This window comes from Dendrobium catenatum, unplaced genomic scaffold (genome assembly GCF_001605985.2).
Source record: "Dendrobium catenatum unplaced genomic scaffold, ASM160598v2 fragScaff_scaffold_627, whole genome shotgun sequence".
Lineage (NCBI taxonomy): Eukaryota > Viridiplantae > Streptophyta > Magnoliopsida > Asparagales > Orchidaceae > Dendrobium > Dendrobium catenatum.
This window is the reverse complement of record NW_021319089.1, coordinates 1,516,035-1,540,470: the sequence shown is the minus strand read 5'-3', so window position 1 is coordinate 1,540,470 and position 24,436 is coordinate 1,516,035. Positions and strand designations below refer to the sequence as shown.

The 24,436-nt window shown below is 33.1% G+C and overlaps 1 protein-coding gene across 1 annotated transcript in view; it reads left to right on the top strand.

Annotated features, from left to right (window-relative positions):
- Nucleotides 1-24,436, top strand: part of LOC110112678 (probable serine/threonine-protein kinase PBL8) — a 36,459-nt gene that overhangs the window by 3,353 nt on the left and 8,670 nt on the right. The window contains exon 3 of the mRNA XM_020844981.2: nt 4,790-4,925. Within this exon, the coding sequence (XP_020700640.1) occupies nt 4,790-4,925 (136 nt within the window). The remainder of the gene's footprint in view (nt 1-4,789; nt 4,926-24,436) is intronic.

Here is a 24,436-nt window from a genome sequence, read left to right as displayed (position 1 = left end):
TATCTTCAATCTTTGATTTAATTATATTTAACAAAAATTTAGTTTAATATATAATATATAGAATTTAATATAAAATAATTGATTTATGTTATATATTAAGCATAATTTACATATATAATTATATATAAGAATATATTACAATTATAAACAATATTTATAAAAGTCAATACAATTTTTATTTTTAAGATTTTTTATTTTTCTATCCATTTCATTCACATTTAGAAAAAGTATTTAGAACTTTAAAAATTAATAAATAATTATTTTATTTGAATAATTATAAATATATAATATAATTTAAATTTTAAGAAGTTTAAAAATTATTAATAATGTTTTATTTGAATATTCTAACAAGAAATTTTTCCATATAAATTCACATTCAAATCAAATCTTCATGTAGCACCATTGTTGAAACTAGTTAACCAAAAAATAAATTGTTTAGTCCAGCACATCACTTAGAAGTTTTATGTTGTTGCTTTTTTATATACCTTTCCTTGTCCATAGGTTCGGAGCTTATACTGGTATTTATGGTATCATGGTGACAAATTATTTATATTTAAATTCTAATATAATAATATCAAATTAAATTTTTGGATTATATTGTTAAAAAAGTATATGATACTTTAAATAATTTAATATTTATGATTAAACTTTTATATTAATTAAAATATTAAATATATTCTAAGTTGAACCGGCCGGCTTCTTAAGAAACGGACGCGATTAACGGTCGACCGGATTTGAACGACGGTCAACGGTTTCTAGGACTGGTTCTTCAGGGCGGTTCAAAATTTATATTTAAATTTAAAATTAGTAATTATTTATATTTAAATATATAACATAAATATAATAATTATTTATATTTAATTTTAAAATTATGTAATATATTATATATGTATGAATTTTATTTATTTTTAGTCTCAAAATTTTTAGAATTAAGCTTAAATTGTCATTATTATTATGTTAACTTTATTACTTTTAATAATATTATTATTTATTACATCATTCGGTTCGACTGGTTGAACCATAAACCTCTCCTTCTTTTGATTCGTTGTTCAGTCCGGTTTTCGCAACCTTGGATTATACATAATTTTTTGGTAATTAATTTCAATATAAATATAATTTAAATATAAGTATAGTTATAATATAATTTGTAATTTATATTTCATTTTTCTTAAAATAAATATAAATAATTTTTTTTATAAATTAATTTTTTTATCTGATTATTTGAATGAATTTTTTGTATTAATTAAAAATTTTCTCACCCGTCTCTCTCCATCTAGCCTCTCCCTCTCCTCTCTCTCTCTCTCATGCCTCTCCCGCGTCTCTCTCCTCCCTCTCTCTCTCATCCCAAGGTGAGGAGAATTTGCCAAAAATTTTGGCTAATTGTTTGTTTTTTTGGAAATAGTCATTTCTCTCTCTAGCTATATTTCTCCTCCTATTTGAGCTGAATGTGCCAAACAAAATAGCGCATTCAGAATGCCCTATTTCTATTGGCGCATTGTAAATGCACTATTTTATTTAACGAATTTGCTCCTTTTTAAATTTTGTATTAAACATGCTCCTTTTGCTAATTTTGAGGGTTAAGCTGCTCCTATATAAAATTTGCCCTAAATACAAATTATATATACTGCTTTAGCTAGCCTAGATAATTGTTCGTCCCAATTTTAAAAATATTATTATTTGAATATGCTGTTCAAATCCTTCACCTTGGCTCTAACTTATTAACATAAACTCACAAGAATTTGTTCTCTAAGATCGAGTCAATGACTATTCGAGGAACACCCCCTCCCAACAATATTCTTGTTGATTGATGTACTTAAATACATATTACAAAAACTGCTTTCATAAGGACCCGCTTTAGCAAGCCCAGATAATTGTTTGTCTCTTTTTTAAGAATTTTGTTGTTGAATGTTGTTGAAATTCTTCACCTTCATTTAAAATTATTAACATAAACTCCCTTGAATCTGTTCTGCAAGATCCATCGAATTACTCTTCGAGCAACACCACCCACACTCGTGTGCATATATATATATATATCAACGCAACATTAACATTAGGCCTTTATCCCACTGCGTTGTATTGACTACATGAATTCTTTTTCTCTATTTTGTCATGTTAGCAATCCAACTCTCATTTAAATTTTAATAAAAAAAGTTCAATTCTAATATTTTCTAACAAAGTCTTTTTAGGTCTATCTCCACCTCTCTTAACATAGGTCAAATCTAATACATCTACTCTCCTAGATCATCAGAAGGCCAACATTTTATGTGACCAAACCATCTAAGGTGACTCTCTCAAATCTTATCTTCCATTGGAGCTACTCCAACCTTTTCACGTATATGCTCATTTCACATTATGTCTTTAAAAGTAAAGTCACTCATCCACCCGAGCATCCTCATATCTGCTACACTTAACTTAATTGTATACCTCTCTTTTAATGGCCAACATTCTACGCCATAAAGCATTACACGTCTCACCACCATCTTACAAAAATTTCCCTCAAGTTTGAGGGGTACTTTTCTATCAAACAACAGGCTAGATGCATTCCTACATTTTAGCCATCCAACTTGGATTCTACTGATAATATCCCCATCTATTTCACCATCACTATGAATAATAGACCTAAGATATCTAAAATATGTACTCTTATTAATGACTTGATTGCCCAAAGTCAGAATCCCCCACTAGATCTATTACTATGAAGATAACACTCCTTGTATTTGGTTTTAAATCTACTCAAATGAAAATCTTAAGACTCTAAGATTGACCTCCATAATTCAAGTTTACTTTCAACTCCCTCTATAGTCTTATCAACAAGAAGAATATCATTGGAAAAAAGCATACATCAGATACATCCTCTTGTAAATGTCTACTAAGAACATCCATGGATAAAGCAAAAAGATATGGACTTAAAGCTGGTCCTTGTTGTAATCCGACTGAAATAGGAAAATACTTGGCCAAACCACCTTGTGTTTGAACATAAGCAACAACGCCAGTATACATATCCTTAATGTCTTGAGTATAAGTGATGTAGGACTACGTATGAATGTAATGATTTTGTAAGATCTTGCACAACATTTGATTAGAGAATAACGAAGAAAACAACAAGCATATCAAACAACGGAGTAAAATGAAAGAGGGGTCACGCCCGTTTAGTTTAAGTCACATAACCAGAGATTTGAAGCTTTAAAATAAATTAGAAAATAGCGTCATGCCAGAGTAGTAGCTTCAATCAAAATCCCTAGTCTAACAATGAGAGTTAGTAAGCAAAGAAGTACACTCAATCCCTACGTTTACTAAACTTAGCAGAAGCAGGTGGAGGCGTCCTTCGTGACTACAATCAATTCACAAGAAAAGTTAGGCTAAAGAAATACTAGAGGAGTAGAGAACCTTCATCAAGGATCGTCGGCGATCCTCCACTCAACGATCTCTAACTGTTCTTCAATGGCTTCCACCAAAGTGTCCAAGATGTGCTTGATATAATCTTCCACGGAGTAATCGATACTCGGGTTGACGTCGAAGAAGGTTGAATGTAAGATGCACACAAACCCGTGCTCGTCGTAGGAGAGGCCGTATTCAGTTTCTAGATCCGCCATTCATATATGCTAGATGACAAAGTCTTCCACAGATTGCTAGCACTCTTGAATATTGTTGAAGAGAAAGAGGTTCCTCATCAACGGGAAGTAGAGAAGAGACAAGGAACAAGCTTCCTTCCAAAATCTGAAATAAATTTTAGATTTTAGAAGTTATAGGATGGGAGATCAAGAAGGAAAATCCAATCCTTAAATTCCAGTGGGGAGTTAAGTGGATAGAGGGAGATTGGAGAGAGAGAGAGGGGCAGGTATGGAGAGAGGGGCTGGCGGCTTGTAGAGGGAGTAGGGATTTAATTTGTTTCCCAAAAGAGAGATCTTCTTTTGGGAAGAAATTAAATAGAAAGGGATGAGGGGATTTCGGCCAAGAGAGGAGTTAAGGGGACTTGGAAATCTTTCCAAGAGAGAGGAAGGAGCTTTTACTTTCCTAACTTAAGTTTAGAAATTAGGAAAGTAATTAAATAAACCCAATTTGAATTTGAAATTCAAACAGACTCAATTTTGGAAACTTTTCTAAAATAGATTTTATAATTTTATGACAGATTTTAAATTTCAAATTGGGGGAATTTGAATTCAAAATTCAACCAAAATTATGACAATCTAGAATTGAAAATAAATCTAAGAGAAGGTAAGGACTGGGGGGGATGGCCGGTGGCTTGCTTGAGGTTGGGTTATGGGAGGCGGCGACTAGGTGGAGGGGCTTGGGGAGTTTGATGGGGGAAAAATGAAGGCTCGGGTAGGTAGTGGTGGCGGCTTGGTGGAGGGGAAGTTAGTGTGGCCGGTGATGGTAGGGGAAGGAAGAAAGAAGGTAGAACCACGAACCTGACTCATCTAGGTTGGCGAGTGATGTGCCAATTCTCTCTCCAAAGGATCTCTCTCCGATCTCTCAAGCTCTCTCAAGAATTCCAACAAGAAAACATAATTATCAAATAATCATTCATTAACCTCAAAAGAAAATAAGGAGGGCTATATAAAGCCTCATACAAAGGACTCAAAGACAAAAGACACTAATGCCCCTTGGGCTTACATACGACACCCCTTCGTGAGAGGGTACAATGGAAAACCACATAAAACAAATACCACGACAACTGGAAATAAGAAATACATAAATAAGAAAATAAAACGACAACATATTCATGTTTATGTTTTTTCAATGTCTGCTGCTAAATATTCTGCTTAACGTTAAGTAATTTCCCTTTCAGACAGAGGTTAAATTTCTAGGACAACTAAGGCATCCTAATCTAGTGAAGTTGATTGGATATTGCTGTGAGGATGATCACAGACTTCTTGTCTATGAGTTCATGTTCCGTGGAAGCCTCGAGAATCACTTATTTCGAAGTAAATAACTCTAGCATCTTCTTTGCCTTTTTATTTATGCTTCTTGTGCAGCTTTCTTAGATATTTCTTCATGGGTTATGTACATTTGTTTCTTTAATATTGCTTTGTAAATGTCTTTTGAATAAGCTCTCCTTTCAGCAACTTCAATCTCTTGATATTGTATATTAACCTCTCATACGTTATGTGTAATTTATGGGTTGAATGATTAATTGCATCTTATCATTTATTCCCTATTAAAATATGTATTTGTATTAGTTTCGTTTCAGCAGTGCCTAGAACAAATTCCAATTTTGTTTTCCTTTGCTTCTGTTTAGCTTTTTCACTATGTTATTTTGAGCAAGTTGAAGTAACAAATGTTCAATTTTTAAGCCAAGTTTGAGATTGAAAAAAGATACACAGGATCAATTAAAAATATTATGAATGAAAATTTAGAAAGCTTTTTGAAACAACAAAGGCATTGAAAAAGCAAAAATAATGTTTTGTTAGAAAGTGCTAAATATTGTTTAAAATTGCGAAATATGAGGCTCGTCTTGAGGCCCGACTCAACACAATTCCAGTGAAAACGCTTCGAGATTTACATCTCGAACTTTTTTTTATGAGGCATGCATTAGCTTACCTAAATCCTTAATTGAAGCTGCAAACAAATCAAGCCTTCATGCACATCTGAGCCGCAACATATTCCTCTCCATTGCCTCGACTTCCAGCCTGCCGCCTTCGCCGCAACCACCCCCATCATAGCTGTCACAGGGGATCACTTGAAAGCTGCACACAACCACCACCTTCTCCTCTAAAAATTTTAGAGTATTACTCTTATCTTGATGTTGATGAAAAATATTTATGAAAGAGAAATATTACTTAAATAAATGAAGAATAAGAATATTGAGAGGCATTGGACTCTACTTGAGGTAGAGGAGGGACCAATTTTGTTATGACGACGGCTTAAATAAAGACTATTAGTGATTACAGTGCAGATGATTTTTGAGTAGTTGACAACTATTTCAACTTTCTTTATAAATTAGATATGGATGAGTAGGAAATTGACAAAAAAAAAGTAGTTGAACTTGATGTTCTATGATACTTTTATACAATTTATATATTTTTGTTATTTTTCTCTTGTAGTATTTAAATTTTAATTCTATTTTGTATAATTTATCACTTGTCACTTGACATCTTGTGCAATTTGTTTTTCATATATATGTCAATTTTTTTACTTCGTAGTTTAATAGAAAGTTAATATATTATTTTTTTACATTTTACTTATGTAATATATAATTTTTTTTAACTTTTATTTTTACTTTACACAATTTCTGAATTTTGAGGCTTACACCTCAACATTTCTTGAGACTTACGCCTCGCCTTATGAATGAAAAATGTAGCAATACCCAATTGTGCAATTTTAAACCTTGCTATAAACACATATGAATTAGAATAAGTTAAGCTTGTTTGATCAATGATGGAGTATAATAAACCTTACAAGGATATTGAAAACCCGACTTTTTGACGAGCTTATAAATAGTCTTATGATTATGAATTATGCACTCACAAATGATGGAAATTAAATTATTTCATCATTTTTAACTATGATTATCAATGCGAAACTCATTGCAGTTTTTGTTGCAATCTATAACGTGCAATTTTCAATCCCTTATGGATGGGAGATGATCTGTGATCTATGATATATTAATCTTGGGTTTGTCCAATTATTGATCCTTTTATTGAACTTATTGATCAAATAGAATTTTCATTATAAATTTTTGAAATTTGATAAACCTGATAATTATGACCAAAAGTAATTATGTTATAATAATTATGGTTAATTTTCCATTAATGAAGCTTTTCGTTAACCAACATTATATGTACATCGAAATCCAAAAAGCATTTTTTACTCCTATTGTGATGTTTGTGGTACTAGCTCTAGACTTTTGGAATTCCCCTAAGTTCTATATTTGTTTTTGATCACATTGGAAGAGATATGGATTAGTATAGTATATATGATGATTTTTGGTGTTTATAGGATCTTTAAGTGGAATGTACACTCCTATTTGGTTGGTGGTGATGTATGATAGGTGAGGGAAGCCTTCTTTTTTTAATACATAAAGTAAATTTTTTAACTAGTCAATAAAATTACAATATCATGCAATTGTAAAGAATTGCTAGTTGGATGAGAAACTCAAAAATACATTAAATACATCAAATAGGTGAGAGATCATTTGATGAATAACAAACCCCAAGAGATTTATTTGATGTATCTTGTTTGAAGTTTGGTAAATTTTGGTTTGTGATGTATATTTTCTTTCTATTTCTGTTCTTTTTGGTAAATAATTTTTGAAACATTTGTCTACTTTATCTTGTAGTAGAAATGCTAGCATCAAAATCATCAAATTGTGGGCTGCATAACCTATATCCCAAACAACAATTGAAGCTAAATCATCAACCCATATGGTAGAAGGCTTTGTGGATGGATTTGGTGTGGATGAGGGCTTGTGTTTTGAAAGGTTTAGATGTGGCTTGAGAAAGGGATTTATTTATGGGGCTTATAGGTTGTTGTGGGCTAGGCCAAGTGATGTAGCACATCATGTGAATAAAGATAATCAAATTAAAAGCTCAATTGCAAGTGCTCAATTAAGAGCTTATTCATAATTTAGAATATTTAAAATATAATTTATAATTTATTATTTTATTTTTCACCTAGGAACTTATTTTGCTATTTATGATATAATTTGGTATGGATGAAGCAATGAAAATAGGTGATTGGAACTCATTAATGCCACCAACTCCTATTTCCCCTCCCTTTTTCTCTCTTTTTTATCTCAAAAAGTGGTTGCCTAAGAGTTTCGTAATGCCTATAAATATTATTTGATATGAATTATAATTTTAGCTTTAAATTGAAATGTTTGATGGAGAATTATTTTTTATTTATTTAGTGATTGGTGAATTTTCAAGTGCGTGCCTTTTCTTTGAGGAGATTAGGTGGTTATATTTTTTAATCTTAAGTTTTAACTCTTTTTAAATCATTTACTCTCAATTTTTCTCACACTTACCCTACATCTTAGTCATCCCTTAAGATTAACCACAACCTAACACAAGCCTCGTTACCACTCCAAAACACCATGTGCAGCTCTTGACCAATTTGAGCAAGATTAGGACTTAGTCTTATTCCCTGCCTCCTCACACCAAGTTAAATTCTCTAAACCTTACCGTTTACTCCAAATCATTAGTCCACATCTGAAGCTAACTATCTATTTTCATTTCCCACCATTTAGCCCATTAAAACCTATTTCCTAAAGAGATCTTTTAAATTAATTCAAACTAGCCCAAGGTGGACTGGTCTTGGAATTTCCACCAGTAAATATAAGGATACTCACTATCATCATATTTGATATCACAGAGAATCTGAGAAGAAGCAAGTCTTGTTAAAACTTTTGGATAGCAAAGAAAAATTTTCATACGGTGGAATTCTCTATAAGAGCTTGTGAGTCACTCTAGCAGGTTTAAGGCTAGTGAATCCTTTCTTATGATAGGGCTAGTGAATCCTTTCTTATGATAAGTATCATAAACAGGATCACATGCAAATCAATATAAAACCCAATTTTCATTCTTAGAAAACAATTAGGACCTCATAGATGATATTTAGAAGATGTTTATGATGATGTAATATCTTATGAAGAATTAGAATGTATAAATGACCCTCTCTTCAATGTGATGAGATGCTCGATTATAGCCAAGAATGAGATTGATGATTTGAAAAGGAAGAACAATTTTAGTATGTGTGTGGTGTGTAACGAGAAAATATGTAGATTAGTAATAGATGAGGGAAGTGCAATGAATATTATCTTAACTTGCACCATGACTAGAGTCAATCTTAAGATCGAACCACACTTAGAATTTTTTCATGTTAGTTGGATCGACAATTCCTTTCCCCATCACCACTAGATGCCTAGTTTCTGTCAAGGTTGATAGTTTTGAATATCAAATCTAATGTGATGTCATTTCCATGGACATTGTTCATATATTGTGAGGAAGATCTTGATTATTTGATATGAGTGGTACTCATTATAGTTGAAAAATACTTATATTTTTAAATATAATAACAAAACTATTAAATTCTTACTAGTGATGCCTATGGTGTAAACTTTCATCATTGCACCTCACAAGTTAAACTTTGATTTGTAACCCAAATCCACTTTAAAGAAATGTTTTATGCTTCAAGTGATTCTCATAGTAAATCATACTTCTGGGGATAACATTTTCAATTCTCATCATAGTTCTAGTATGTCTATTCTGCCTACTTCTATGACCTTATTAATAGAAATTATATGTTTTAGATCTTTTAAAAAGATTTTTTTCTAATCCTAGTATTCTTCGGGTGTTACATGTAAACGAAGTTTCCCCAAACTCTGATGAGATTTATATGCCTGTTGTGGTTTCCTCACTTCATTCTCAGTTTAGTGATATTAATTTTAAATAACTTCTTGATGAATTGCTTTCTCTTAAAATCATGCAACATGCTATTGAATAAGGTTTAAAATTACGTAATTAAGCCTCGAGGCAGTTTTCGTCCGTGAGGGTGAGGACAAAGAATTGCGTAAATAAGAAATTAAGGATTTTAGCAGGTAAGTAATAGCAATATTCTATCTTATAATAAAAACATCTAAATGATATATGAAAATAGTGGAAAGTAAGAAAATAAATGCAATAAAATCATGTCCCAAAGTGCAACATCACAAAATATTAGTTTAACAAAACTCCCAAAGTACAAAGAACATATAAAATGCAATCATATCCCATCACTAAATGGGTCTTCAAGGGAATCTTCTTCTCAAATTGTATTTATGAATGTCATATCATCATCATCTTCAATATGACTCACTTTTCTCTTCCTTGTTCAATAAGAGGAAATATCATTATCATGTTAATTGCTCACTTGATATAAATATAATGCAATAGCATATAAGAAGTTGTGGAATACCTTTACTTGATTGTTGTGCTGCAGAGCTAGTGGATGTGTTTGGTGTGGTAGTAGTGGATGTGCCCACTTGATCTACTTCGCCCCTGAAGACATCCACACTTAGATCCTTTAGCTGTAAGTCTGATAATGGCAAATCATTCTCATCATCTATGAACCACTCATTATCAGATGACACATCATCACACACCAACGGGTCCTCATCATCCTTCAACCCCTTATTCCTCAACCTCGTATCTCTTAACCTATTGTTGTGCATAATATATACGAGGGAGGTCATTCTGAGTGTTGATAGGCAATTTCTTCTCTTTGTTTGCACTTGACTATATGTACTCCAGTTTCGCTCACATCCAGAAGAAGAACAAGTGAGGCCCAACACTCTTACAACAAAACTCTGTAACTCAGGGGTGGAATCACCAAATTGGATCTACCATTTAACTGTTTTCAAGAAGAAAAAAGATAATCAGAACTGAATTAAGTGTCTTGCATTTACCAAAATAACTATAACTGGAGACCGTTTGGAAATGGTTGATTTGCTGCATTCAGACCAAAAAAATCCTCCCATACAACCCTACAGACTGCAGCATATTGAAGTAGGCAGGCGACGTAGCAACATTAAATGATATGACATTTTCAAAAAAAAAAAAACCTGCTAATATCCATGCAAACCTGGCGTCGACCCTCTCTAGTACCAGCCGCAGGCATCATTTGTGCTTGTCCTCTATCCTCTTATGGATTAGTTATATACTGATCCATAGGACCCCGTGCACCTCTGTTATGTATAGTGGAGGAAGAGCCCTTTCCACTATCACTCCCTAAGTAAGCACCATGTTCGACCCTATCATCAAATTGCTCATGTTGTAAGTGTTTTGCCGTGGTAGTTTTCTTCATGTAAGCAATTATTTCATCCTTCACATTGTCCGGCACTTTTGCACACGGTGCTACGTTCTTATGAGAGCATGATAAGTGTTCCTTCATGCGGGTTACTCCGCCCTTCACCACTTTCTCACAAAAATAGCATTTTAAATAGACATACATCTTCTCGCCCCCTCCTACGTCAACTTGCATGCTATATTTCCAAGAAGGGTCACGCCGCAATGACGTATTCGCCTTTTCTTTACCTTTAACCATGGCTCATAAAGCAAAAATCCAAAAACACACAAAAACAATCAAAAAAATATAAACCATAGATTTTCTTACACTTGAAAAATGTAACCCTAAACTAAAAAAAAACCTAAAATCCAATGTGGAGTACTCCTAGAGGGCGGCCGGAAACTTCAACTTCGCCGGAGAGAGGCTGCGCCGGCGGGAGAAGCAGCTGGAAGGGAAGCCGACGGGAGCGGGACCTCTCTGTTTCGCGAAAACAGTGTGCGGGGAAGGAAAATTTTGGGAGATCTGGAGCCGTGCGGGTTCAAGCAAGAAAAAACACTTCATTTTAAGTGGGTGGGCCCTTTTTCATGAGGCGTACGCCTCTACTAGAATTGCGCAATTGCGCCTCTGAGGCGCACCTCAGTCCAAGTGAGGCGTAAGCCTCTGCCAGAAGGGGAATTGCGTAAGCCTCGAGGCGGTTTTGGGTAAAATTGCGTAGAGGCTCGCCTCTTATTGCGCAATTTTAAACAGAGCTATTGACCAAGTTTCAGATTTCCAACCTTCTTCACAATCAAATAAATCTTATTGAACTCACTAAAATCAAGAGATAAGATAAGGAGTGATTTAAAAAAGATATGCACAACAAAGTTTTAATCCCCATTCTATTGCTGCCTTACTAATTCCTAAGAAGATGGAAGTTGAATGCGTGTTGATAATTGGTCTACAAATAAAATTACTGTCAAGTATAAATTTTTCTCTCAAGTATAAATTTTTCTTTCTCTGTATTCGAAGACATATTAAGTGTGATCTCTGGGGAAAATATTTTCTTTAAAATTGATGTAATAAGTGATTATTATTAAATGAGGATTCGATCGAGAAATGAATGAAAATAACTTCAAGCTTTTTATGAGAAAGCTTTTGGTTGTATACTTTTAAAAAATACGGGCTTTATGAATATTAAGTCATGTCCTTTGAATTCTCAAATACCCTTAGCATATTCATGAGGTTAATGAATACTGCCCTTATGCTTTTTATGAGAAAGCTTTTGATTGTATACTTTGCTGACATTTTGATTTTTAACCCAAGTGAAATAGACCACTTACAATATCTCTAGTTAGTTTTTGACATTATTAGAAAAGAGAAGTTATACATTAATTTGAAGATTTTTTTTTCACAAATTGAGATATTTTTTGCGATCTATCATTTCCACTAGTAGAATAAAATTTGACTTTACTAAAGTTAAAGGAAATCTTAGACTGCGTAATAGCTAAGAGTTTTATTGATATTAGAAGTTTACATGACTTGGCATTTTTTTTAGATGATGAATCAAATATATTAGTGCCATTAAAGCTCCAATCACTGATTTACTAAAATTAGATAAATTCTATTAGATCCTAGTCACACAAAAAGCATTAGATCAAAATAAGGATATGATAAGTTTTTCCGCAATCCTTAGTTTTCCTGATTTCTTTATAGCCTTTGAGATGATTGACTTATGATGTACAAGATGAAAACAAGTTTAAGAATCATTAATTTTTCTTACTCTATAGCAAATCACATATTTAAGACTATTATAAATTTAGAACCAAGTTCTTTTGAAGGGTACAGAATTATCTAAAATCTTGAAATATTTAAAACAAATAATGTTATCTACTAATTAAAATTTTATAACAAAAAATGTACAGATTTAAAATTCAAAACAAATAATGAACATTCTAAAATTTTGAAACATCCGAAGTAACTCAATTAGTTCAAGACTTACAAGTTACGAGTGAGTCCGGCCAATGAGGCGAGACGAACTAGTGAGATGCATGTTGATGACTAGGTGGACTTGCATGGCTTTGGCGACCATCTAAACAAAGATAGTGTAATAACACAAAGTTTTTAAAATGGATTTATTTGAAAAAAAATAAAATTTCTGAATTTGAGTGTTGTGGCGTTGCTCTTTCGGGCGCAAGAGCGTTTGGGAAGTAGCAATGGAGCGTTGGACTTCGACGGCGATGTTGAGATCTCTATTTTATACTAACTTTGGATTGAGCATGCAACGTTGTGGCACCAATTTCAGAGCATAGCGACGCTAGGCGGAAAAATATATTTAATATAAATATCCCTCACCACCACCCATCCCCTCCCTCATTTTTGTGGCTTGGTGGGGAAGGAAAGAAAGGAGAAGAAGAGAAGAGAGAGAGGAGAGGAGAGAGGGAGAGGAGAGAGAAGGTCCTCCGGGGCTCAATTATTAGTTGTTTCTGTTTGTAAAATTGTTTTGAGTATTGTAAGTGACCTCTACTCTACTATTATTTTTAATAATTTGGAGCTTGGTATATTTCTTCCTACCGAATTTAATAAAAGTATGATATCTCTCATTCTAGTAAACTTTCAATATGTAACTTTTGTTATGTGATAGATAACATTATTCTGAATGTTTTGACAACTTATATGGAAATTTCACCGATTAGTTTTGTATATATATGTTGTTTTTTCTGAATTGAGTAGAAATGACTGGGTATGAAATGATTAGGAGCAAATGCACAAAATTTAGAAATAATATATATATATGACATGGAAATGATTATAATTTATTTGGTATAACATGTATTTTTTTATAATACATGCATATTGATGAGTATAATGTATAGATCTACATGTTATAAAAATTGCATATGATATGCACATGAAGTGTATAAGAATGATTTGATATACATAAGAACAAACAAAATGAATGAACTAATATGCTGAATAAGATATATGAGATTGTTACTGATATGATTAATAATACAGATGACCGATATTTGATAATACTAGACTGAATGACTAATATGTGAATGACAAGCGATTGATATGATTGAATCCTCATGATCAAGATATTCTTGAGATCAAGATACTGTGAAGATCAAGATGCCCTCACCGGATACCTTCAAGATCAAGATATCCTCAATATTAAGATGCCCTCATTTGCATATCTGATACACGATAATAATATAAATTGTATTGATATATGATAAGAATACTGATAAATACCAGTAAATTGTTTGATATGATAGATATGATAAATAATTGATCTAATGCATATAAATATGACAGACGATGAATGTGACAAATGATAGATTAGATAACCTCTGTTTAAAATTGCTCAACAAGAGGCGCGCCTCTGCGCAATTTGCCCCAAATACGCCTCGAGGCTTACGCAATTTTCCTCTTGGCAGAGGCATATGCCTCACCGGGTCTAAGGCGCGCCTCTAAGGCGCAATTGCACAATTATAGGTGAGGTGTACGCCTCATCAACCCCGTCCCACCTACTTAAAATGAAGCTTTTTTTTTCCCTTCATCCCGTTCGGTTCCAGGTATTCCCGAAAAAGCCCTTCCCGCAGCCTCTGTGCGCGAACCAGACGAGCTCCCGCAAACTCGGCCTCCCTTGAAGACCCATTTAGTGATGGGATATGATTGAATTTTATATGTTCCTTCTTAATTGTACTTTAGGAGCTCTGATAGACTATAATTTTGTGGTTTTGTACTTTGGAACATGCTTTTATTGCATCTATTTTCTTAATTTTCACTAATTCCACTTGTCATTTAGATGTTTTTATTGTATGATAGAATCTTGCTATTATTTACGTGCTAAAACCCTTAAATTCTCATTTACGCAATTCTGCGTCCGTGAGGCTTACGCCTCACACCGCCTCGAGGCTTACGCCTCGCCTCACGGACAAAAACCGCCTCGAGGCTTAATTATGCAATTTTAAACCTTGATGATAACTATGATAGATGATGGATATGATTGCGTGATTGTTGATATTGATTTATTGATCAAAATGATATAAGAAACAGGATTGATATGTAGTCAGACTGATAGGATATGTATGATACTATTGATTCATATGATATAGGTTTGCTGATATATGTATATGACAAGACTGATACAAGGACATCTAGTATATATATGATTTACGTAGACTCTTCTTACTGATTGCTATATGTTCTTACAGTTATATAATTTCATACATGTTATTTGAATAAATTGATTTCAGCCGTAGATACTGGTTGCTTGCTGGTTTTTGGTTATTATGTGGTTTTTGCATGCTTTCAGGTAAGGATAAGTGGCCAGTGGAGTGACCTAGGTCACAGGCTTGGCTTTTCTTTCTGCATCTATTAGAATTCATTTTTTTGTAGGCATGATGTATTCATAATGATGAACTGATTTATTTTATATCATGGCTATTGTACATATATCATTTTAGGCTTGTATCAGTGGTAAATATTAAATGAATATAAATACAATTATGTTTTTTGCTTATGTTGAATCCTGTAAGCTCTATTTGATGTTTACAAATAGAAAATAATAAAATGACGTGCAATTTTTTTGACTTAGATTCTGAGGCGTCACAAGATGATATCAGAGTAATGATTGTTGGAAGAATTTGATAGTAACCAGAGCGATTGAATTGATTATGAGTGAGGTAGAAATAAGATACTGTCTTGCATTCATGAATATATATATATATATATATATAATATATATATATATATATGTTTCATACATAATTGAATAAGCATTGTATTGTATGTCAAAATTTTGTTAACTAGTCAAACAAATACAAATGAATTCAAAAAGGAAAGAAATTCTGACTGAATAGGATACAGGGGCAGCTTCAATTACACCTTAGGGTGTATTCAAGTTTGTTGATAAAATTGCTCAAATGGTTAGTGAAAGATTGGCTAAGCAGTTTGAACAACGACGTTCTAAATTGAAACCTTGATCAATCAAGAAAATGGATGAAGGTAGTAAGAGAAAGTCTTGAAAGATAATGAAAGCGCCTGCCAAAAACATTTTGCAATGTGTCTAGTGTGGCAAAAGACATGCAGTGCAATATTATAGAGTGGTAGAGAAGTGATTCAGGTGTGGTATAGCTATGAGCTCAAGATGATATATTATCCACTATCTAGATATGGGCAAGGAGTTATTCATATCGGCGAAAGAATTGTGAGTGATACTAACCCATCCTGATAGGAAACGCCTAATAGTTCTGCTGGTATGGTTTTCTATTTTGAATATTACTGTGCGATTTTATTATGTTGGTTTGAAATGTATTGCATACTATGATATTTACTTAATATATGCAACTATCAGAAAATAAAATTATGATTCGATTAACGTGATCGAGGGTTAGTTTTGTTTTGTTTGTTGCTATTATGTAATGGAAATGTCGAGGACAACATTTTCTAAGATTGGAGAGATTGTAAAAACCCAAAGTTATTAAAATGAATTTATTTGGAAAAATATGAAATTTCTCTAAATAAAAGATCTTGGTCTGTTATGTTTCTCCTCTGTTCTGTCACCATATAACACGGTGCGACCTGTATTTGTGGGTTATATTGGATTGGATTATGATTGATAGAGTTGGATTTGATGACCAAATCAACACGAGGTGGCTTTGATGAAGTGGGGAGCCGAGGTGGTGACGGAATTCAACAATGAGGAGGTGAGATGGCGAGTGGCTTTGATGAAGAGGAGAGGCGAAAGTTGAGACGACTTGGGCTATGTTTATTCATGCAAATTAAACTTTATTTTGAATTCCAAACTTGCTCATATTAACTACCATGGAAAGCGTGTCCCTAGTTCTGTCCAAGTTGTGTTCCGTTGTGTCCAGCCTGTGTTGGGTTCTAATATGTACTTGAAAATCTAAGAAACAATTTATGAAATGTCAAATTTATTTTGGGGCGTGTCAGAGCTATGCCCATGTCCAACACGAAAATTGGAGGCATTTGGAAATGTTTGTGCTTTTGTCACGACCCGGCCCGGATACTCGAACTAACGAGACAAGAATTAATGATCATACGGTTAATACAATTACTGCAATTACATATAACAGTCCACAAACACTGAAGAGCCACTAATAAAAACAATTTCCATCAAACTAATAAAATCTTCCACGTACTTAACATTTACATAAACCATAGATTTCCTACTTGCATTTGTGCACCGTCTTCTGTAGACGTATTCCTCGTCTCTTTCAGTCATATCTATTTGTCAGAAGACTTACCTGAAAGTTTAGTTTAATATGTTAAGTTTACTTGATAAACTCAGTGGGTAATTATGTCTTTAACATATAAATTTTACACACATAAAATAAACATATTCATTTGACTTTTTTTTTCTTTTTTATTTACATGTATATATATAATTTCTATTATATTTCATATACAACAATTAAGTATACAAAATAAAACATACATATTTCTTTGTCTTTCTTGTACATAATTTACTTCTCAATATATTTCATTTGTCCATTTCCATTATACATTTATTTTATTTTCATTTTCATTAGTACAAGAGCACTGTCTAAATATACCTATAAAGGTACAACCATTTTTATTTCATTTTCCATTTTTATTTTAATGTGCATGGGTACATTGCCTCTCCAGCCAGTACCATACGGGGGTGAACTCCTGTAATTTGCTTGCATATACCTTTTCCATATTTTAATTCTTCTATTTCATTTAAATCATAATTCAATATTTCATTTACATTATATTTTGTAGTAATCTATTTGTTCATTTCCATATTCCTTTTCAATATTAATTTGTTTGTAAGAGAACTTGTATTTCAAGTTTCTATCATAATCCTAGATTTATGGACTAGCTTCTTTGCACACATCTATCCGTAGTGTGAGAATCCTTGTTTATTTAAAACTGCAAATGAGCGTCGGTGCATTAGCCTTTGCGCACGTTTGTTGTATTCAGGCCATACCTCATGTCACTTTATGGAAACACCCTAGAATTAATACCATGTATTAAAAGATTCATGTAATGATTATTCGATAAGTTCTACATTGGTTGTCAACTTTATAATGTAACCCTCAATTTTTCTCATTTAAGGCTTGGGCCATGACAGCGATAGTATTTTTTAACTTTTATGCTTAGGAAATATTTAAATTTATTGAGTTCTTCAATCTCAGATTCTACAGAGTTTTTTTGTTAAGGGTTATCATTTCTTTGTTTTTTTTTTGTGATAATTATATCACCAAAATAAACAACATGGATTGCAACTCTCTTACCAGCAAAGTATTTTATGAAGATTGTATGATTTCTCTGGTTTTATTGGTGCCCCAATTTTTAGCATTTTTTAGTGAATTTAGTTAACCAAGTACTTGGTGATTGTTTTAATACAAATAGTGTCTTTTGTAACTTGCATACTTGATTTTTGAAAAGAGTCATTAAACTTTTGTGATGAGTCCATGCAATCATCTTTTACGTTACTATGTGAGAAAGCATTTTTTACATTATATTGTTACATAGTACATCCAATGTTAGCAACCTAAGAAAGTAGGATTTGAATGGTTGATGGAATCAAAAATTTGGGAGAGGGCCCCAAATTTTTGATCACAAAAAGACTACCTTTCTAAGAAATAGAAAATGACATGAATTGCCAAAAAGACGCTAAATATGACAATTGAACTAAAAAAAATTAACTTTCATATTATAATAAACTATTACAAACTTGGACACAAACAAACAAGACAATAAAGACAATAACTTTCCTAAAATTGCTTGCCAAATGTTGAGAAGAAAGATACAGATGGAATGGCACTTGCGGAGAGACGAAAGAGATTAGAAGCCGAGAAGAAGGGTGGAAAGAACTCGCAAGTCTCCCCAAGAGATAGAAGAAGAAGAAGTGGACAAAGCTCGCAAGCTTTTCAAAAAACCCTCAGGTTTCTTTCCAAAAATCACATTTTTTCACTATTTAAAACAGCCCAATACATCTACTATTTATAGACATGAGAGGGGAATACAAACAACCCCCAAAACCCTTCATATTCTTAATTAATTAAGCGAAATGAAAAGTCATTAGTCAACTCCAGGAAACAAAGCACCAAAGCCACGGAAAAGGCCCCTCAAAAGTCACGGAAAAATAACCCAGGCGGAACCCGAACAGCCACCCGCAGAAATCAAGGAGCCAGCCGTGGGAATCAAGGAGCCAAGGCACGAAAACCCAAGAGCTAGCCGCAGGAAACCAAGAGCCAACCGTGGGAACCAAGGAGTCAAGGCACAGGAACCCAATAGCCATCCACGGGAAAAGAATGGACAAGGGGAAGGAGAAGAGACAAAAAATAATGAGCTACTAATAAATTAATAAGTGAACTAAAAACATAGCTCATAATGAGCTAACTCTTAGTTCAATAAATGAACTTAAAACCAACTCATAATGAGCTAAATTCCAGCTAAAAAATTAATGAGCTAGCAAGCTCAAGGGAAGTCAAAACCAAATTTTTTTGGGTTTGATTTGACCCCACCCCCTTGTCTACATCAATGGTGTTTATTTTGGCACTCGGAGCAAATATCTTTGAAAATATATCCCATAGGTGTGGATTGCTATAGATTTGACATTATATCTTTCAAGGCTTCCATCATGTTTAAATTTTTCTGCAAATGCATACTCAACACTTTTCTTTTTTCCTTTTGGTGACTTAACTTCCAATGTTACTCCTTTCTAGACCAGTTATCTCTTCTCTTGTGGCTTCCAAATTTTATTTTCTAATGCATCAAATATGTGGTACGGGTTTTTGATAGTATTAATATTCATGAGAAAAGCTTTGTAGGTATGAGAGAAGCTGTGAAAATATGCATCTTGGGTAATGGGATATGAGGGATGTCAAGTACATTTTCTTACATCTTTCTTGTTAGCAATAGGTTGATTAAGATCAACATTATCAGGAGAGGAAACTAATGATGTAGAAACGGAGGTAGCTGGTGTGGTTACAGAATCTTGAACCTTCAAGAGTGGTTGAGTAGGACACAACCTTTTTATATTATCTTGAAATGAACAGTTACCTTAATCATTGACAATAATTAGTTTTGAATTAGGATTGATGTTGATTTGGCTCTGTGGGACTGAATGTTTGCTAATTTTCAGAGTTGTTTATGGAATATCTAATGATTATATATCAAAGTCACCAATCTTATCTTTATATTAAAAGATAACTTCTATCCAAGTTGTACCATCTTATCTTAAAGAATTTATATGTTTTGGCCTCCTTTTTATGCTTCAAAAGTACTCCATAGAAACTACACAATATTGCATAACTATGTTTTATTTTAGAACTAACTTACCATTTATTCAATAAGATGTTTTCTTTTATTCTATGTAAAAAATAATTTTTTTTCCATTTTATTGAACCACTCTTAAAATTAATTGCTAATTCTTATTTTTTGATGTGTATTTGGTTTTGCTAGATCATGAGTTGTAGTGAGATCACAATTATCTTTTTTGTTTATTATTTTATGTATATATTTCATATTCATCATGAATTCTCTTATAATTCATTCTACTACCCATCAAACTATGATGCACCGACGCACTTCTTGAAGAGGGAATTCAGTGTCAGATACGTGTTAGACATGGAAACATGCCCGACATGGTTGGGACACGTATCGGACATGACAACCACTTGTCCTAATAGAATAATATTTAATTTTAAATGGACAGGTGTGTCCTAATTTTGGATAATAAATTTTTTTAAATTGCAAAATTTTATATTTTTATACTAACTTAATCAATAAAAGATCACATTCGAACATAAATACATAGCCTAACTGGCATATGCCTTAGGGTTTTCGCTCTACACCGTCTCTCTCTCGTCTTCTTCTTTTGTGCGACTAGGCGAGTCGATCGAGCGTAGAGATTGCATGCCTGAAGCCCGAAGTCTCCTCATGTGGTCTGAACCTCCTCATCATCGTCGAAACCTCCTTGTTTGCGCGATCAAGTGAAGACTATGTTTTCTGCGACGAGGTGAGCCCGGATCATCTTTGTCATTGTCTTCTTCGAGTCTATCGCTCTATTTTCCGTCCAGTATGTTCGAGTAGAGCCGTTGTCTTCACTCATTCGGTTTGTCTCTAGTTCATCTTTGCCATTTTTAGGGCATTGAAGGTTACGACTTGTGTTGGTCCGTCAATGCCAGAGGAGGGAGAGTGAGCAAGAGAGCAAATTATGCTTACCCAGCTATTTGTTGTTATATATATATATATTTTCCCTTTTTTTCTTATATTCCCGCTAGCGAGCAAGTGAGCAAATTATGCATACTTTAGTTTGTTTAATTTCTTCTCTTACATATCGTATAGTTTGTTTAATTTCTTCTCTTACATGCCATATAGTTCTTGGAAAAATCATTAGATTAGGGAGAGTGAGCAAGTGACTAATTTGTTAAACTTAGCAAAATCATGACAACCACTTGTCCTAATAAAATAATATTTAATTTCAAATGGACAGGTGTGTCTTAATTTTGGATAATAATTTTTTTTAAATTACAAAATTTTATATTTTTATACTAATTTAATCAATAAAAGATCACATTCGAATATAAATACATAGCCTAACTGGCGCATGCCTTAGGGTTTTCGCTCTATACCATCTCTCTCTCGTCTTCTATGTTTGTGCGACTAGGCGAGTCGATCGAGTGTAGAGATCGCACGCCTGAAGCCCGAAGTCTCCTCATGTGGTATGAACCTCCTCGTCATTGTCGAAACCTCCTTGTTTGCGCGATCAAGTGAAGACCATGTTTTCTGCGACGAGGTGAGCCCGGATCATCTTTGTCATTGTCTTCTTCGAGTCTATCACTCTATTTCCCGTCCCGTATGTTCGAGTAGAGCCGTTGTCTTCACGCATTCGGTTTGTCCCTAGTTCATCTTCGTCATTTTTAGGGCATTGAAGGTTACGACTTGTGTTGGTCCGTCAATGTCAAAGAGGGAGAGTGAGCAAGAGAGCAAATTATGCTTACCCAGTTATTTGTTGTTATATTGTTTTCCCCTTTTTTTCTTATATTCCCGCTAGCGAGCAAGTGAGCAAATTATGCATACTTTAGTTTGTTTAATTTCTTCTCTTACATATCGTATAGTTTGTTTAATTTCTTCTCTTACATGCCATATAGTTCTTGGAAAAATCATTAGATTAGGGAGAGTGAGCAAGTGACTAATTTATTAAACTTAGCAAAATCATTACATTAGAAGGTTAAAGAAATATTACGGGAGAGAAGTAAATATATACAAAGAAGCAAAAGTGTGTATGATTGTCTAATTTTAGCATTATTGTTTGATATTTAAATATTTTAGATTATGCTGCACATCTAAATAAGTTAGAATAATGTAGGCTTCATCATGGAGTTTTAGTCTAAGCAAAAGTGTGTATGATTGCCTGATGCTAAGACTTTTTATCTTCTATTATATCAATTTTTTAAAAGCAAAATGAACTCTAGTGGTGGTGGGATTGGAAGTGGTGAAGGTTCAATAGAGCCTTATGTAGAAACCAATAAGCCCTTATGGAATCATGTTACAAAATTAGAAAAAAACTTGTGAAGTCGGAAATAATGTGTCATTCAAATACAATTATTGTGGTGTCACTTACAAATGATCATATTCTAGGGTGAAAGTACATTTACTTAAGATTGTTGGCCATGGAATTAAAATATGTTATAATATTACTACTTCACAATTGATAGAATTGAACAGATAGATTGATGAAGCTGAATCAATGATCAAAATGACACTTCCTAAAGAGATACCTTTGCCCTCTACTCATGATTCATCCCACACTTTTTTCTCCTCCGTTGGAGTTGATCATGTTGGTTCATTTAGGAGTGAAGGATATAAATTTGAGAAAAGAAAATGAGTTGCTAGTATTTCTTTAGAGAATGCTTTTAATATAGACATGAGAGCAACTTGATGGTGAAATTGCAACGATGTTTTTTTTTTTTTCCAGTTTGACTTCCATTCAACATTGCAAGAAATCCTTATTATAAGAATGCAATAACAACCTTGGAGGTTATGTTTCACCTAGATACAATATAATAATATCAAAATTTTTGGAGAGGGAGAGAAAATATTGAGATGTTACTTGAACCGACGAAATGAGTGTGGAAAGAAAAATGTGTTAGCTTAGTGTGTGATAGTTGGATTGATCCTAAAAAAAGACCACTCATCAATTCTATGACTGTTACAGAGAATTACCCAATATTCATCGAAGTTGTGAATTATGAAGGGCAATACAAAGATAAATATTTCATTTCCAATTTGATCAAAGAGATGATAGTGATGATTGAACCATTAAATGTTGAGTAGGTTATCAGTAATAATTTATCAATATGTAGAGCTGCAGAATTATTAGTGGAACAAACACGTACTCATATCTTCTAGACTCTGTGTTATGCACACTTTAAATCTTGCTTTAAAAAATATTTGTACAGCCAAAAATACTGATGCTAATGAAATCATCTATATTAAATGTCATTGGATAATAGTGGTTGCAGGTGAAACTGTTCTGATAAGAAATTTTATTATGAACCACTCAATGAGACTGTCCATCTTTAATAATTTCTCACATCTGAGAATGTTAGTTGTTGCAGAAACTTAGAAACTCATTTAGTCTCTGTAATAATAATATTGAGAAGATTTAAACAAATAAAAAATGCTCTTGAATCCATGATGATTAGTGAGAAGTGGTATTACTATCGAAAAGATGACATTGGGAAGGCAAGATAGGTAAAAGAAAAGATCTTAGATGATTTGTGGTGAGATGATATAAATTATATTTTGGCCTTTACTAATCCAATTTATTATACTTTGAGAAAGGCTGACATAGATAACTTATGCCTATATTTGATTTATAAGATGTGAGATTTCATGTTAGCTAAAGTGAATGAAATTATGTACAATCATGAAAGAAAGGCACACGATAGAGACTCAAGTTTTTGGAGCGTTTTCTATACTATTATTGTCGATTGGCATGGCAAAAGTAACACACCTCGTCATTATTTGACTCACTCATTAAATCGAAGATAAATTTGAATATATCTTTTAAATTAATTTTTAATTTATTGGTTAATGAATTAATAATTTTACTTTCTTTATATTCTTTCAATATATTCAAGTAAAGAATGGCTTTACGAAGATCCTCTACGTGTCTTGCCACAAAAAGATTTAGAAGTTTCAAATATGAAAAAAATATGTTTGAAACGTTATTTCCCAAATGAGGAGGAATGAAGACGTATTAATATAAAACTTGCAAAGTTCTTTAGAAATTTAGAGGATTTTGGTGATTAAGAATCTTTGATTGATAGATGGAGGATGGATTCAAAGATGTGGTGGTTGATTCTTGAAACTTCAACACCGCTACATAAAACTATAGCAATAAAACTCCATGGGCAAGTTTTATCCTCGTCTTGTTGTGAAAAAGAAATTAGAGCACATACTCATTTATTCAATTGATGAATATGAACAAAATTATTCCATAACGGGCTGAAGATTTAGTTTATGTACATACAAATCTTCGTCTTCTATCAAGGAAGATCCCTATTTATATGGCAGGTGATAATAAGATGTGCGATGTTGTTGGAGTGGGTTCAGGTCCCTTGATGATATGTGAATATTCGTGATTGCAAATCTTTCTCTTGATGAACCAGAGTTGAAAGCA